Here is an 18,013-nt window from a genome sequence, read left to right as displayed (position 1 = left end):
GGGCCTCTATTAGTGATCTCATCTCTCTGGGTGCTGCATTGTCAGTTTAGATTGTCTTTTAAGTAGCACTCTAAGCACACACCCTTCTAACTCAGAGGCCTGAATGTTACCACTGAGCCACAATTGATATCCGAAAGAAGATTCAGTCTTTTTTTTGGTAGATAGAAGTCATCAAACATTTTTACAAGAGTATCATGCGCTAGGAATATCTAAAACACAATGCTACAATAGGCAGTGATAAATGGTCCTGATTTTATTACCTCTCAAAAAGTTTACGGACCCATTTTTCATTTTCTTTACAAACGTTCAGAAAAGCAAAACAAAAAAAATTGCGGGTAATAAAAATCTGAAGTAAAACTTGAAAAAACTCAAAAGGCGGAGGAGCATCTTTGGAGAAAGGAAGACTTAACATTATCATACTGAAAGGCTAAATTGGTTTGCTCCTTCACAGTTCCTGCCGGACCTGTTAAATATTACAGCATTTCATGAATTTGGATTGGTTGTTTGTTGATTTTTTTGTGGAATTTACAAAAAAAAGATGATCTAATGGCAAATTATTCTGGGTGCCGTGCAGATTATTTCATCAAGAGAGTATATTTCCAGCAGTATATAATGTAGAGTATATGCTGGAAATATAGGGGTGTCATCAGAACGGTTAGCAGTTTCGGCACACCTAACATCAGGTCGGAGTTTGCCTATTTATTTCTTATCCAAAGTGAATTCCCTCCCAGATAAATACAGTTGTTTTATCTCTGCCATGGAGGTGCGTGAGAGATTACATTTAAATATATTCTCGTCCTATGGTTATTTTGGACTAAAGGAAACCGTTTTTACTTATCGGGTCAAGCCGGCAGAAAACAGCAATCCGTTGCAATTAATCCAATGGCCGGAAAAGTTTAATTTAGTATATGAATATCGGAGCAACATATAATTACCGATTTGATTATACAGGAACGATGCGATTCTTTCCTAACGCGAACGAGGAACTGGTCGTGCATAAGGGGGCGCCGCTCTATAGCGTAATCCCTGGGAATCCTGATCCAGTGGGAAACCATTCTCTTGATCCCTGCTTTACTGGGATCACCAGCCTATTGAGTCCCAGGAGAAGCAAAACAAAAAAAGCATTTATTTTCGCAACTGATCGCATTCATCTTCGGCAACACAGCAATGGACAGCCTGCGGTAAGAGCAGACAATGAAGGGAGCTTCCAGTAGCCGGGTAAATCTGCCGTGCATAATTGCAAGAAAAAGAAAAGAATGGGTTTATATTTCTGATGTCTGGCGATCGATTCATTTCTGTTTCAACGAAGGTCTGGACCCCAGAGTTTCTTAGCCGCTATCTATGAGGACAGGAGAAAGACTGCGTTATTCCATGTGGTTCAAAAACAAATGCAGACTATGCTGGAACCAGTGGCTACAGCCCGCTTCCTCTGCTCCCAGTGCTACTATATTTCAACGGAAAGCCAGCATATCCTCTCGTTCCTCTTATCTTTTTGCCAATATGCTGCCTCGTCTTCCTCCTGCTTCCTGCCGTTTGTGACATGACAATAAGGAGGAGGAAAAAATTTTAAAAAGGGACTAGCCTGGAACGAATGACGAATTCAAACAGAAAATCAAATCCGAAGACAAACGACAGTGTCTAAATTACCGCGTCCGGCAAGATCGGCTCGTGCCAGTGCTGAATATTGCCCAGCCTCTATTTCCCAACCTTTTGCTTTTTATAAACTATATATAAATCTCTTCATATAGCTTAACCCTGGAACGATGGGCTGCATTCAGAGTATAACTTGTAAATCAAGAATACGGCGAGAGAATATTGTGGTGTATGACGTTTCTGCAACGATTGATCAATGCCCAACTATAATAGAAGAAAATTCCCCTATTGTTTTACGGTACAAGACACCATACTTCAAGGCGTCCGCTCGGGTGGTGATGCCTCCCATCCCTAGGAATGAAACATGGGTGGTTGGATGGATTCAAGCTTGCAACCAAATGGAATTTTTCAACACTTACAGCGACCTCGGAATGTAAGGGAATTTAACATGGTATAGTATATGAAATGCACCGCCGTTCAGTTCTGCAATGTGCCGTGTTACCATCATAAGAGTCACAGTGGGGTCGCAAAATGACCATTTCAAAACAGAAAACACCACCGCCGGTAAATGGATTTTAGTGTACAGAATTTACGTGTTGCCTCATTTTATTTTAAGTAAACTTGCGCGGCTGTTGTGTTAATTGTTCAATAGGGCTGTGGTGTTATAGATTTAATAAGCTGAATTACTGTGGAAGACTGAGGACTGTGTGTAATTCTTCGACAGCATGATGCGGGAATAGTGAAAATGTGGTTTTCTGTGCCGGGTTTACATTAATTTCATCCAGAGGGCAGATAAGTCGTTCATGTTGTTTATTTTCTTGCCGCGAAATGCGTATCTATGTTTACATTTAGTGATCGAAGTGTTACTGTGTGTGGCTTGGAGCAACGGAACGGTTAATTTCCGTGCAGACTGACACATTCAGACTAAACATTGCTCACCTGCCCACGTTTCTTTCTAGGGAATGGAGTCAGTCCTGAGAGGCGGTTACTGCAATTGGATTAGATGTCTACCACGCAAACTATTAGGTTTATGTTTAAATAAACAAGACAATGTGCATATTTAAATAGATTTATTAATAACCTCTCATAATTTCAAATCAGTTCCAGAGATTCAAGTTAAACTTAAGCCGGGAATGATCGACTGATCATTAATCACCTAAGATGGGTATAAAATCAAATGCATCCTTATATTTAAACTCCAGGAAAAGTAGAACATTGTATGACGAACTTCTGCAGTCTCTTTTATCGTGATGAAACGCCAGCTCTTCACTCTGCAAATAACTTGCGCTAGGTTTCCATTGAATTTCGCTTGTTAGACACTGGAAACGCAGATTGTGTCTGTTTGGAAACAGACAGTAAAACTGGAGCTTGAAAATTCTGCCTTTATACCTAAACAGGTAATAACTACATATGCCTGAGGTATTCTGCTTTTTTTAAAGACCTTTTCACCAACTACACCATGCACTTCCAAGACCCTATAAAATTGCTATTTCAAACTCAGATCTATTAACTATACTTTAATTTTGCCCAGCGTTACCCTAAATTACAAATTTGAAGGAAAGAAGCCCCTTTAGAGAGTTTGCGCTCTCTTTTTATTGGAACGTGGGGTTTCATGTCTTTGAAAATATCTTTAAAGATAGCGTCACCAAGCTATATTGGCAGGGTTCCCTACTGAAAATAATCAAGTATGGGCAGACCTGGAGACTGTATAGGGAAAAGGGGATTTTAGTGAGTGAATCTTGTGCAGAAAATCCCACTTGGAACTGGATGATAAGCAGGAGTTCAGCAGGCTCATAACGTGGAACAATTCCAAGTGCTTCACATAGCAGAGACAGTTATATGATATAGATAGATTGCTGTTGTTTTATATCATCATATTGTCCTTGTGAGGAAGATTCCTTAAAGTGTTGTCCTTCACATCTTCATGCTTACCAAGCACCTATCTGTTCTCAGCAACAAAGCAAATCAAATGAAGCTGAAAATGAAAGATGCTTAATTGCATGGGGTTGTTGAGATCAACCAACTGGATCAATTTACTTCAGTGGCCCAAATGTTAATAAATTACAGCTGTCAACAGCTTGTTTTTTTTTTGTTCATGGTATGTGGCATTTAATGTTCATCTCTAATAGTCTGATTAGGCAGCTACATTGTTGGGCATGGGATCACACATTGAGCAGGTAGGGATGTAGATTTCCGTTCATACATCAAGGTGAAGTTGATCGGTTTTCGGGATGTTTATTTTAAATTCCAAATTTATTTAAAATAAATTGCCCAGCTTTGATGTGGGGATTTCAGCATATTTCTCTACCAATGATCTAAGGTCTTAGTCCAGTAAGACCTTAATCATTGTGCCTTCATGATGTATATAGATAGAGACTTTTAAAGAAACAAGCCCGTCACCTGGGATTCATTGGAGTCTTTATCAAGCTGGTTACCCGGCCACACGAATAGATATTTTGAACAAGGGAGAGGCAGAAAAGTCTGGGGAATGGATATTGAATTTTTTCCGACATAGCTGAAGGAGAGACAAGATGATGAAAGTTAAGGAGATGGGAAACTGAGGATGAATATTCTGGAAGAGTTTATAAAGCTAGAGAAGCTTTCAAAGATACAGAAGAATGGGCAGCAATTAACTTTAAATAGTAAGATGTAAGATATTTGTTGTACAGATTGGATAATGTCCTTTATAAATGAACTCATTATCACCTCCTCATTTTTGTTTCCCAGCATTTGTCTGGTAGATAGCATCCCTTCCCTCACCACTTCACTTCCCTGCAACGCCCTAAAACTACGACCTTATGAAACCCCTTCCAATGGTTGAAAGATTTAATTAACTTCTTTTTATTCTGTCATTCAACTGGTTGTTTGTGACTTTTTTTGCAAATTATCTATTGGATAGAGTGTGTCATTACAGTTCGAAGTCTAGTAATAACCAGTCTGTAACCACATGTGTTTCTGTAGTTACCTCTTAAGGAAGGATGGACATCCCTTGGGATTTAACTTTCTATTTACATGGATTGAAAATAGCTTGTAGCAATTTTGTGCAGAAGGGGAAAACTCAGTTTAGCAAATATATCCCACAGAATTTTCCAGTTTAATAAAAGCTTGTTTCTTTGTTATCCTCTTTCAATATACTGTATAGGGGCATTATACTATTCAGTAGGTCTTCTACATTGACAACATAAAAGATACAAAATAACTGATCGTTCAGGATTGGTAGGTCGATATTTCAGGATCAAGAATCAATACACAGGAAACAACCAACAAACCATTTGGTGCATTAGACTTCCTTAATAAAAATAAGTTAATCAATGCTAAACATCAATGTATTCACCCTGAACTGTTGTGCTTCCTACGAAGAGGCAGGTGCAGCTGCAATGTTAACATGCACTGTTTCACTTTATTGAGAGTATGGTATCCCAGTCACCTGTATGAATGAATGTGTGCCTTCGAGAATGTACTGGATATACCCAAACCAAAAGCCATAAGATGCACCAGGAGATATGAAGTCTGCTGAAGACTAGATTGTGGCATTCAAGACCAGTGAACCAGACTATACAAGAAGTCCGGGTGGAAGACTATTTTAAGAGAGAGAAAACAATCCAATTGGGGTTAGAGATGGAATTCGATGCACATCAGCTCTGGCAGGGTTTGCAGGCCACTGCTTCCTACAAAGTGGAACCTAACATCACTAACAACTGTGATGCTTCACTCTCTGAGGAGCTCAATATGTCTGAGTTGAAATAGAGAATAAAACTACACCTGTGCGAATCTTTGTTGCATCTGGTGACCTTGTGATCTCTGTCTTGGAGGCCAACGTCAGAACATCTTTCAAGTGGGAGAACCCTTTCAAGGCATCAGGCGCTGATGGTATGCCTGGTAGGGCTCTGAAAACCGGTGCCAACCATCTGGTGGCAGTGTTCAAGGACACTGCAGCAGTCGGAGAATCCCACATGCTTCAAAGGAGCAACAATCATACCGGCGCTTAAGAAGAGCAGGGTGAGTTGCGTCAATGATTATCACCCATGTGGCACTCATCTATGGTGACAAAGTCCTTTAAGAGCTTAGTCATGGCTAGAATCAACCCCTGCCTAAGCAAGGACTTGGACCTGTTGCAACTTGCCTATTTCCTCAGTAGGTCTATAGCAGATGCAATCTATCTGGCTCTCCACTTGGTTTTGGATCACCTGAACAATAGTAATACTTGCATCAGGCTGCTGCTTACTGACTACAGCTCAGCATTCAACATGATTGTACCCTCAGGTCTAATGAATATGCTCCAAAAACTGGGCCTCTGCATCTCCCTTTGCAACTGGATCATTGACTTCTTCATCGGGAGAGCACAGTCTGTGTGGGTAGGAAATATCATCTCCTCCTCTCTAACAAGCAATACTGGTGCACTTCAGGAGTGTGTGTTTAGCCCACTGCTCTACTCTCTCTACACCCATGACTGTGTGGATAATCACAGCTCAAATGCATTTTCTAATGACACAACTATATTTGTCAGAATTTCAGATGGTGACAAATAGGAGCAAGATTGTTCAGCTGGTTGAGTGGTGTTGAAACAATAACCTTGTATTCAACATCAGTAAGACCAAGAAATTAATTCTGGACTTCAGGAAAGAGGATTCTAGGGAACACTCAGCAATCCTCATCGAGGGAGTAGAAGTGGAATAGATGAGCAGCTTCAAGTTCCCGGGTGTCAACATCTCTGAAGATCTATCCTGGGCCCAACATATTGATGCAATTACAAAGAAGGTTGGACAGAGACTATATTTCATTAGAGGCTTCAGAAGAATTGGTATGTCACCAATGCTCTCGCAAATTTCAACAGATGTACAATGGAGAGTATGCTAACTGGTTGTATCAGTTTGGAGAAACCAATGCACAGGATCAGAAAAAGCTGCTGGAAGTTGTAAACTCAGCCAGTTCCATCATGGGCCCTAGCCTCCCCAGCATCGAGGACACCTTCAAAAATCAGCATCCGTCTTTATGGGCTCCCATCATGCAGGACATGCCCTCTTCACATTGCTACCATCAAGGAGGAGGTACAGGAGCCTGTTACACACACCCAATATTTCAGGATCAGCTCCTTTCACTCTGCAATTAGATTTCTGAATTGACAATGAACTAACGAACACTACCTCACTATTTTTCCCTCTTATATATTTATTCTAAATGTTAGTTTTTATTATTATATATTGCAGTGCACACTGCTGCCGCAAAATGACAAATTTCACAACATATGCCAGTGATATTAAATCTGATTCAGGTGAATCCCTTCCACCCGCTTCTCTGCGATTCACAATGGAAACCTTCTCCTGGCCATTAGTGCCAATAACATTCTACAGCTACCTAATGCAATTACAAAGAAGAATTGACAGAGCCTTGGAAAGATTACGCATCATTCAATCAATGTCAGAAAGCATGTGCTTAAATTAAACATTTGTTCAATGAAGACCCTCTTATCACCAGCTTCAGTGTCCTAGATCACAGTCATAACAATGCAGGGAAGGCAGAAAAATAGAGTTGAAAAGGAAACTAAATCAGCCGTGATTTGGTGGGCTGAAGGACATAATTCTGAACCCATGTCCTATGGTCTTAGGGTCTTATTTGGCCAGTGCTGTCAATTACTGATACTTTTTTTTTGAAAAGTGAAAATATCCACCTGGAGAGCATTGTGCATGAGGATGCTGGGTGACGCAGTTTATTGCTGGTGTCTCAGGTTGGCTCCTCAGTGGGATAATGTTAGATGAATGAATAAGGACCCAAGTCAGATCCCGTACAACAAACGTCACTTTAACATGCTACCATGCCAGCGAGGTTAGCAGTCCATTTGGTGTCATTATGCCCCTTTCCTCTCGCCTTTGCCACTTCTCCCACCACCCGTGAATCTTCCAGGAAGGATCAAGTTACTAAAGTGACATACTTCATGCAGCGGTGAAGCATTTTCGTATCAGTGTCAGCATGTTTCACCTCTTGTACAACGGAGATTTGTTCACAGACGCATCATCACCACTGGCCTTCACAACAGACAGATGGAATTCCTTCATCTGACAACCCAATCAAAGTCCCTGCAAATCAGATGCTCCAAGGAGCAACCTCACTATATCAAGACGGCAGTTTTTATTGCACAGTGATTTATTCAAACATTCATTGGAGTTAAGGCTTACTCGTGGTTTTGCTGAACTTATGGTTTTTAGCAGAGAGGAAATGGAGGTCAAGTTGAAAGGCCCCATGAAAATGTTTTCACTGCATCAATAAAAAGTGCCTTTAATCAAATAAAGTGTCTTATTGAAGGAACAGAAAGTGTAGAGATGTAATTGCATCTAAAGTACCTAAATTTGGGAACTGTTCTGTTTCTTGCATTGATTCAACTTGTGAAAGGACAGCATAGGAGAGCTTCTGTTATAATTTAACTTCTCCAAATAGGTATTTATCATACTGAACCTTATGTGTTCAGATATGTTTATTGTAGCAAAATCTGTATTAAATCCCCTTCTTCATCTCCACCTTAAAAAGTATAGTAAGATATTATGCTATTATCGCGACGTACTTCAATGCTCAAACAGCATGCGACCATTTTTCCCTTCCATTTTATTGCTGTTAGTTGACATAAGATGTCAATATCTACCTGGTCATTTTCTCTTAAAATCAATAATACATTGAAGTGGGGAGAGAAGGAGAAGCTTGGCAATTACTGTGTTCAATGGGTGTATACTTATTTTCTACTGCCAGAGAGTCTTCCACAGCCTTTACGTCAAATTGGGGGAATGCTGTCATTTCTTTATACTTCAAGAGCAGTAAAACCCCATAGCAGCCTAATGTTGTAACTCTATATACTTAATTTGTAAGTCACAGTTTATATTCTGATATGTTTTCTCCAGGCTTTATTATTTCTTTCTGTGCCATGCACTAACTGCAGTGATGAGGAAATGATATGTTATTGTTCCGATGTGAATGGAGGATTTTCCTAGAGAAGAAATCACCTTCCTTTTTTGTGAGAGGTGACTAGCCTTTGTATGTTGCAATATTCTGGGGGCGGCTACCAATTTTAGAGATACCCACGTGAGACAGAACTGATTGGAATTTACTTCTCTCCTATCACCTTCTCATATGTCTTATGTTAATTCAGCTCCATGAATATATGCCAGATTTCAGTGCTTTCCTGATCAGCCATGTCTCCCCAGTTATTCTCTCCACATTGCCCATCTGCCCAGTATCATGACTGAGACCCAGTTGGAGCTAACTGCAGAAATCTGGGTGCAGGAGTTCGCACTTCTGCTCATGGTCCATGTGGATTTCAAAATCTATTAAAATTCATGACTGCAAAACAGTGCTGTTTACAATCAGAGACTACTGTCCTTAGATATCAAATCCTCAAATATGCTGCAGTCTGAGGAACATATCTATTCAGAGGGCCAAAATTATACAATACTCTTACAATTTGCCTTCCTTCCATAGTGACTGTATAGCCTTATATGCTTTCATATCTTTCTTTGAAAAAACATGTTTTCTAATCATTTGTGCCATTCTTTTCACTTTTATAAAGTTTACAATGGTCAGATATATACATTTTGCAAAGATTTCTGATTAAGAGATACATTTATCATCTGCTACTGAAATCACCCCCATACATTTGATAATTTTATACAGTTGCATGACTCTTATAAATCTATACATTTTGAACTTCTGCACATGTAGGTTCTTCACCAATGATGTTTGTGGTTTGAACTACAAGTTCTTAAGTTCTGGAAATTCATCCTAAAACTCCCTTCCTCAACCTTCATCTTTAAAGTGTAGCTAGAAGCCATTGGCCATGCAGCATTTAGTTGTTTTCATGTTTTCCACTATGGCTTGGTGCCAGTTTGTTTAATGTTCTCATTTGAAACAATATAGGAAGTGTTCCTACCTTAAAGAATCTTTATAAATTGCTATCATTGGAAGTGAGCCTTCTAATTCAACAGAATGCTAATACTGTCGAATTGTACAATCTTCAGTTTGGCATTGCTTATTAGCACAGATTCAAGCAGAATAAATACTGCCAGTAATATAGCTTCAGAATTGCCTGTTCTCAGTCAAGGCAGCTAAAACATGCCATAAAATACCGCTCCATTTTCCATATTTGCTCTGCTTCACATCCCAGCTGTTAATGTAATGCAACAATTGGTAACTATAGAGTGCTTTTACGGTCTTACATTTACTATAGCTGAAACTGGATAGTTAAAATAATTAAAAGTGTGAAGCTCCTGTGGGCTAGTTTGCTGTACGAAACAATCCTATCAAATATATTAAATTGAATAATGATGTCATCTCAAATATTTTCCCAAGGGCACTTTGCTTCAAAATCTTAAATATTCTAAAAATATAATATTTATTTTGATTCCTAAACATACTTTATGCAAATCTTACTATGGTTTTAGGTTTGTATTTTAGAAAAAAATATAGAAAACCTACAGCACAATACAGGGCCTTTGGCCCACTGTATTTTTATGACAGTAATTTTGCAATTTTACTTGTAAACTACAAAGTATTTCTTGGTCAGTACAGGAAAGGGATGAGTCTATCAGATAGTGTTCAATATTTTTTGATCTAGATCAGGAATTTCCAACCTTTTTTATGCCCTGGATCAATACCATTAAGCAAAGGGTCAGTGAACCCCAGGTTGGGAACACCTTGGACCAGATGATGGTTAAGAGCTTCAATCATCGTCCATTTGCTTCAGGTCGGCTTTGCTTGAAAAGACTTAATCACCATCTTGAGTCTCTGCAGTCTGTGTAAAGGATATACTCCCACACTGTTGCTGGTGAGAGATCCCAAGTTTAGATCCACTAATGATCAAGTCAACACTTGCGTGATTTGTAGAGGCGTTTGCAAGTAGTGGCTTTTTCATGCATCTATTGCCTTTGTTCTTCAAGGTAGATGCATTACAGAAAGTTGACATTGAATCTATCGTTGACAGATTGGGAATTTTTTAAACCACTGGCATTTCTCTCATATAATTTCTATTTAAACAAAGCAGAGTCTGATTATATTTGCATGTTTTCTGTTTGTTTCTCTAAAACATATTATTTGGAATATTCTTGCTGATGAAATACTAATATGAAGAGACCTGACAAACTGATTTACTCCACCATACTCCAAAGTAAGGCCCTTTTCAAACTATAGCCTACAGTGAGCTACATTGCCACCACAACAATTTTCAGTTAACATCCTTAATGAGTTTCAAGACACTTCACAGAACTATAAAAATATACAAATGAACATAAAGCCAAAGGAGGAGACAATGTGTAAAATGCCCAGTGGGTCGAGGGGCAGAGTGTACAGAATCTCTTAAGGAAAAAAAGTGGGGAATGGTGGAAATATCTGCGTAACAAACCACATAAAGTTAACCATTCAGATAGAGAAAAGTAGAGCATTCAACATGGGATAAAAGGAATTAAAGGATATCCTAGAAGCAATAATTGGAGCTCACAGATACTCAGGAAGGTTTCTGAGCTGAAAAAGAGCACAGAGCTGGGAAAATATGATGAACATTCCTTAGGCAGTTTAGATGCAACAGTTGACTGGTGGAATTAATTTATATTTGCATTCAAGTTATCTTCTTCATGGAGTAGAACAAGGACTGCTGCAAATAATATTTATTGATGGACAAGATAATAAATTATACATTTTTCATCTGTCGGTGGTACTGTTATTAAAAAACTTGCCTTGCTACTCAGCATTTTTAAAAGTAAAATTGAGAATTCTGATCAAGAAACACAATTTGATTCCCTAACTGCAACAACATATGAGCAATAATACCTGGGAAGCTATTATCTGATAGACAAATGTTGGGAAAACTCAGTAGGTCTAATAGTATCTGCAGAGAAAAAACAGTTGCTATTTCAGATTGAAAGAGCTTTGAAAATGGTCACTCACCTCATGTGAGAATTCTTTTTTTTCTCTCCACAGATACTTCCAACATTTTCTGTTAATTCATCAATTGTCTTTTCTTAGTTTCAACTGAATTAATCTGTATGAATCAGTATAATCACTTGGCAGGATTATTATAGTTAAAATGTAAACACAAGAGATTCTGCTGATGCTGGAAATGTTGAGCAACACACACAGAATGCAGGAGAAACTCAGCAGGTCAGGCGGCATCCATGAATTGGAATAAAGTTTCAGACCGAGGCTCTTGATGAAGGGTCTCACCCGAAGCATCAACTATTTACTTCCCATAGTTGAAGGCCACATTTCTTCAATGCTTCCCAGCCATTTGACAAGATGTCATTGATCTTCTTCAGCTCCACTTTCTCACCTTATACCCATATGCCTGAATTCTCCTAGTTTCCAAACATCTATTGGAAATTAATTAATTGTGAAGAATCAATATACCCCTGGCAGTGGATCTCGATGATCTGCATCTTATCTACAGTCTAAATATAACTCTCCTTTGAATTCCATCTCATTATTCCAGTAAAAGCAATTGTCCACTGAATTCAGTCCTGCAATATCCAAACTTTCTGCCATAATAACCAATTATGTTTAGACTGTTTATATCATTTAAAATGTTGACTTTACATTTGGTCGATTACATTGGTCTGAGAAAATTCTTGTTGAGTGAATGCCTCTTGTTTACAAATAATGCTCACTTAAACTTATCTTTATCCAGGTCCAGCTGGGAACTTCCTGACCTGCGAGAAGGCAGGGTTAAAGCTATCAGTGATTCTGATGGAGTGAGCTATCCATGGTACGGCAATACGACAGAAACAGTGACACTGGTTGGCCCTATAAACAGGGTGTCCCGGTTCTCAGTCAGTATGAATGATAATTTTTACCCAAGTGTGACATGGGCGGTTCCTGTGAGTGAAAGCAATGTGTCACAACTAACCAGGATTAAAAGAGACCAAAGTTTTACCACTTGGCTGGTAGCCATGAACACGGTCAGCAAAGAAAAGATTATACTTCAGACAATCAAATGGAGAATGCGTGTTGACATAGAGGTTGACCCCACAAACCCATTAGGATACCGTGCAAAGCTTGTCGGAAGGACACAGCAGGAACAGCCTCGGATATTAGCTAGGATGGAGCCCATACCTCCAAATGCCTTGGTGAAGCCCAATGCAAACGATGCCCAGGTTTTAATGTGGAGACCTAAACGTGGTATACCTCTAGTTGTCATACCTCCAAAATAATAATGCAGGCTGCAGCTCTTCAAGAAATCTTAGAAGGACCTAATTTTTTATACATCTCCTATTTCATCCAGCAGCAACAAATGAACAAGGTTGGATTTTAATTATTTTGATATGTAAGTTATGCACTTTTTAGAGGAAAGGAATGAAATCTTGGTTCAGTTGTATATCACGGGATCTTGCTTGGCTGTTTACAGAAGTCATTCCATTGTACATCCATTTGTGGTTACATTTAGTTTGTGTGTGTGTGTGCGCGCGCGCGCCTGTGTGTTTGTATGCGCGTGTTCGTTTCGATAAGGCAAAGTTCTCAGTCCAGATGAACTGACCGTGGTGCTGAAATTGAGAAGAGAAGGTTACAATATTTTATAATCACAAAGGAATTGGGTTGGGGCTAGCTTGTGTTGCTCCACGTGCCGACTTCAGTTGGAAGATGCTTCCTCCTCTTGTACTTAAGTACAGTTCAATGAATTGATTGATAATCTTTCTGCATGCACTTCCTATTAAGGAAATTAGTGGTTTGGAATATCTATGTCCATTCAAATCTGTGTGTTTTGAGGAATTTCAAGCCTTTATCACAAGAATTATAGTCAATTGAATTTTATTTTAACATTGCAACATTTTTCTTTGGATTTTTTTTGGGGTCAGCATTGAAACTTTGAAGAAATAAGACTGAAAAAAGCTCCTATTTGGTGTTCTGCATTTATTTTGCTGTGAATGTTTTTCAAGCATTAGGTGCCAATGTGACCGGGATCTTAACAAACTGTACCATAGGTCTTGGGAATCTTAACCGAAGAAATCATCACAACATCCACTCCTTTTACCTCGGCGCAAATAACAAGGCTGCTTTTGCATATGCCGGCACATTACTGAATGCAGTTGTTTGCTTATAGGATTTCTGCCAGATTATGCAATTGTTCTGAAGATTTCCAATTTAACTTGGGAAGACTTAAGAGTTTTCAGAAAATGTACTATTTTTTTGATCTTCTAACATCCAAATCCTTCGTCAGATGTTTGTATAAAGATAGTTATTTAAGATGGTCCCTCACTGTAACTTTGGCACTTTTGAAGAAATAACAGTGGTCTGATGATAAATCACTTGTAGTACATGTAATGATGCTGGTTGTTCAACCACACGTTAATAAGATAAGTTGTTGCCTGTATTCTGACTGGACAATAAGTAGCCATAAACACGCACATTAATGGATTTGTTCTATGTTTGTATGTATAAATAACTATTCATAAAAGAATGAAGTGGGGACCTAGATGAGCAGAGTGACAATGTGTCAAAGCCAGCTCCTGCCATCTCAGTCTGCTTCCCAGCTTTGGTTAGATCCCAAATGAATTGAGTGTGTAATTAAAATGAAATATAAAACAATGCCAGGCAATGGAGAATGAACAAGAGAGAGGCACTAATTAGTAGCTCTTTCAGAGAGCAAGCGCCTTGAGCCCAAAAGACCTTCCTTTGTGCTGTGTAATTGGTTCAACTTAAATTCAGGAATCAAGATCATTATATTAAAAATTTCATTTTTAATTTTCCATGAGAATATCGTCAAATTGTACTAAACATCTGAATGTTATGCAAATTGTGTTTTATTTATATTGCACTTTTATGTCACATTTTTAAAATGAGCTTTTTTGATTAATTGCAACTTGAGACCATGATGTTGAACTTGACTGGGAGGATGCTGTAATACCCGGGGAAAAATGAACTGATTTGTTGTGTTGCTGAACTTGGCTCTGCTGTGTGCCTTATATACAATGAGATCTGTAGCATACCTGGCTCTCCTTAGAGCACAGATGTCTGGCAGATGTTTGGCTTACTAATTTGTTACTTGAACGTTGAAGGGTGACAAGCTGTTGGTTGGTGGATTGCATGCATTTCTGAAACTGAGAAATTTGCACTTTGATTTTGTTCATTTATACTGGAATATGACATGTCACTTTCATTGCTGGAAAACAATGGAATAAAAATTCAATTCTTTTTCTAAGTTCAAAGAGATATTTTTCTTTATAAGTGTTTTTTTCGTGTGGAGATATTTATATTTGTATGATCTAAAATTATATGCAATCCCCGTATATTACGAATATACATCTGGGAGGAGTTTCAATGCACTTCAAATCAAAGGGATTCTGGGCTTCAGGCATCACAAATGTCCCAATAAAACTCATGATTGGGTCAGATTTTGTTTAATTATTTAGGTGGGAGAGAACTTTATTTTGTGCTCTCCCAGGCAATTATTGACATCATTCAAGAATGGCATATACATTCTGTTTCCGTGCACTTCCAGAACAATGTATCTAGAGTAAATTACATTTACTGTAATAAAGACTGACATTAAAAGGCTGGAAACACTGACATATTGAACAAAGGGGAAGGGCAAAGATAATGTTTTAGCAGAATGGACTTCCATTGACAAAATGTTGCGTTTCTGATAGTGGCAGTTTAATATAGCGTCCAGGCTGTATTATCTCCTTTTATAGAACGTCCAGGCTAACTATGACTTTCTGTGACCTATGGAAGCATTACAACTGATGTGACGTGACAAAATTAAGAAATACATAGAGTGGGCATTCTAAATGTATCACAGTAAAAGTAAACAGGATTGAGAATTATATTTATATTAATGCCAGTCCACAATGGGATTTCTGCTCATGACTAACATACTCCCTCTGCTATGTTACAGTATAATAATCATAGAGCAGGTGTAATGATCATCACATGTATTCATATTGGGCAAACTTTTTCTTTCTTTTGACAGACAGATTTTAACATTCATTTATTCCTATTCATGTTCAATGGCTTATTTCTCAAAGAATATGCATTTTCTACAGAGCTCCAGCAAGCTGCACTCATCCAACTCGGGGCCATCGTGCATACCTCCCTCTCCCTTGATCTTGAGTGCTCGGGGTGAGGTCCAGTGGTGCAGCTGCCTCATGGCTCCAGTGACCCGGGTTCAATCCCGACGTTCGCTCCTATGTCTATGCCGTATCCGCACCTTCTGCCTGGAGTTCCTCCAGTACTCTGGTTTCCTCCAACATCCCAAAGATAAGGGTATTAGTAGGTTAATTGGCTACTGTAACTTGCCCTTAATGTGCAGGTGAGTGGTAGAATCAGGGGTGGGGGGGGCACGTACATTGATGGGAATTTACAGAACATAAAATGGGATTTGTTTTGAATGAATGTAAATGCGTGGTTGATAGTCAGCATGGACTCATTGGGTCAAAGGGCCTATTACCAAACTATGGCTACTTGACTCCAGAGAATGGCTTTCAGTCCCACTGAACCACTTACCTCTCTGTAACCTATTACAGTATGTTTTCCCTTTTGATTCTTTTGCCATGTACCTACAATAATGGGGAATTTTACAGTAGCAGATCAAACATCCTTGGGATGTAGAAAGAAACCACACTACCTGGGGGAAATCCACATTGTTACACAAACAATATGCAAACTTCACACAGACAGCACAAAGTCAGGATCAAACCCAGTTTACAGGAACTGTGTGGTAGCAGTTGTTCTGGCACAGTGCTGCCTTTTGATTAAGCTTTCGACTATTTATCCCAATACCTCCTTCGAGTTATTGTTAAGTTCTGTCTGATACTTCTGTGTAAGAGCCACTAGAACTGTGTAGTATGTTTAAAACTCCCTAGAACACAGAATTGCTCTTAACAACTATTAAAACTTACTAAATCTCTCACTCATTCTAATCTTCAAATATTAACACTATCAGTGATGCAGATACTGCATTTGGCCTCCATGTCTCTCAAATTATTAAGGGGACAAAATGGAAGAAATTTCTCTCTTATCCCAAATAATATTGAGAAGGATTGAGAGGGTGAGTTACTGAAATGGGTCTGTATCCAATCAAAATGAGATTGTCTAGAAAACAGAGGTGGAAGAAAATTTGGCAGAGAATTAGAAAAAAAATTGTAATTAAAGCAGTATGCACATTTTATACTCAAATGTTAAAAACATCAATAAAAAGATTAATTTAATTCAAAAGAAAAACAGGTTTTGCATTGGATACCAAAATTCAGATATTTAGCCATCAGCTTAATAACCAGCACTGTCATAAAGACTCTACAAATTTTGAAGCATAATATTATCCATTTATTAAGCAATTATTGTAAATGGCTCTTTGACCCTTTCCATTTGGGATATGCCTTCTTCACATTCCTGTCATCAAGGAGGAGGTACTTGAACCTGAGGACCAACACTCAATGTCTTAGGAACAGCTTCTGCCCCTCTGCCATCAGATTTCTGAACGGTCCATGAACACACGAACACCACCTGACTATTTTTCTCCATTTTTGCGTCATCCGGTAGGCCCTACAGGAGCCTCTGCTCCTGCACCAGCAGGCACAGGAAGAGCTTCTTCCCTGAGGCTGTGACAATTCTGAACCTCTCATCACAGGGCTAAGCAGTATTGCATCCATATTGTACTGTCTCAGTACTTTTATATTTGTGTGCTGTAGCACTTTTTATTCGCAGTTATTTTGTAAATAACACTATTCTTTGCATTTCTGGTCAGATGCTAAATGCATTTCATTGGCTTTGTATCTGTACTTGGCACAATGACAATAAAGTTGAATCTAATCTAAATTATTATTTTTTACAGCATATATTCTCTTATTGCAACTTAGTGTTTTTTTTACGTATTGCACTGTACTGCTGCTGCAAAGCACCAAATTTCATGGCATATGTCAGTAATAATAAACCTGTTTCTGGTTCTGAATGAAGTTTCTCAAATGAATCCCATTTTAGATTGATGGGTGCCTTTGGGAGCTGGATTAAGATAATCAAACTTGCCTTTCTTTTAGTTCCCTTAATTACCTTCAGCAAGAATATTTTTCCCTCTGAACCATCTGCACTGAATCCTCCCCAAACCGCACCTCCCGCCCCATCCCCTGAGTGTTGAGACAGACTGGAGTTCACTTTAGCCGCCAGCTGTCCTCTGAATAAATCAATTAACTGGCAGCTCACTTTTCATCCAATTATATTTCACATAGATCTCCAGATTATCTTAAATTGCAAAATAGGCATCCTTGCAATTGTAAGAAGCTACATGCCCATAAGCTGCATGCAGTTTTGGAACCATGCATCTTGGATATAGTGATCTTCACAATTACAAACAGTTTCAACAGCTCAGTGAACAGATTAACATCAATTTTACAGCCTCATGCTTCAGACGCAGATAAAAGGTGGTTTCAAAGCTATTGCCTGAGAGTTGTGATGCTGCAAC

The 18,013-nt window shown here is 38.8% G+C and overlaps 1 protein-coding gene across 1 annotated transcript; it reads left to right on the top strand.

The window, feature by feature from the left end:
- Nucleotides 1-1,074: 1,074 nt before the first annotated feature.
- Nucleotides 1,075-13,154, top strand: fam78bb (family with sequence similarity 78 member Bb). Its single transcript, XM_072274745.1, has 2 exons — nucleotides 1,075-2,026; nucleotides 12,251-13,154. The coding sequence occupies exons 1-2, from the start codon at nucleotides 1,764-1,766 to the stop codon at nucleotides 12,771-12,773; spliced, it is 786 nt and encodes a 261-aa protein (XP_072130846.1). The 5' UTR covers nucleotides 1,075-1,763; the 3' UTR covers nucleotides 12,774-13,154.
- The last annotated feature ends 4,859 nt before the right edge of the window (nucleotides 13,155-18,013 follow it).

This window comes from Mobula birostris, chromosome 12, assembly GCF_030028105.1.
Source record: "Mobula birostris isolate sMobBir1 chromosome 12, sMobBir1.hap1, whole genome shotgun sequence".
NCBI lineage: Eukaryota > Metazoa > Chordata > Chondrichthyes > Myliobatiformes > Myliobatidae > Mobula > Mobula birostris.
The sequence above is the reverse complement of the archived record's forward strand: the minus strand, read 5'-3'. Positions and strand labels throughout refer to the sequence as shown.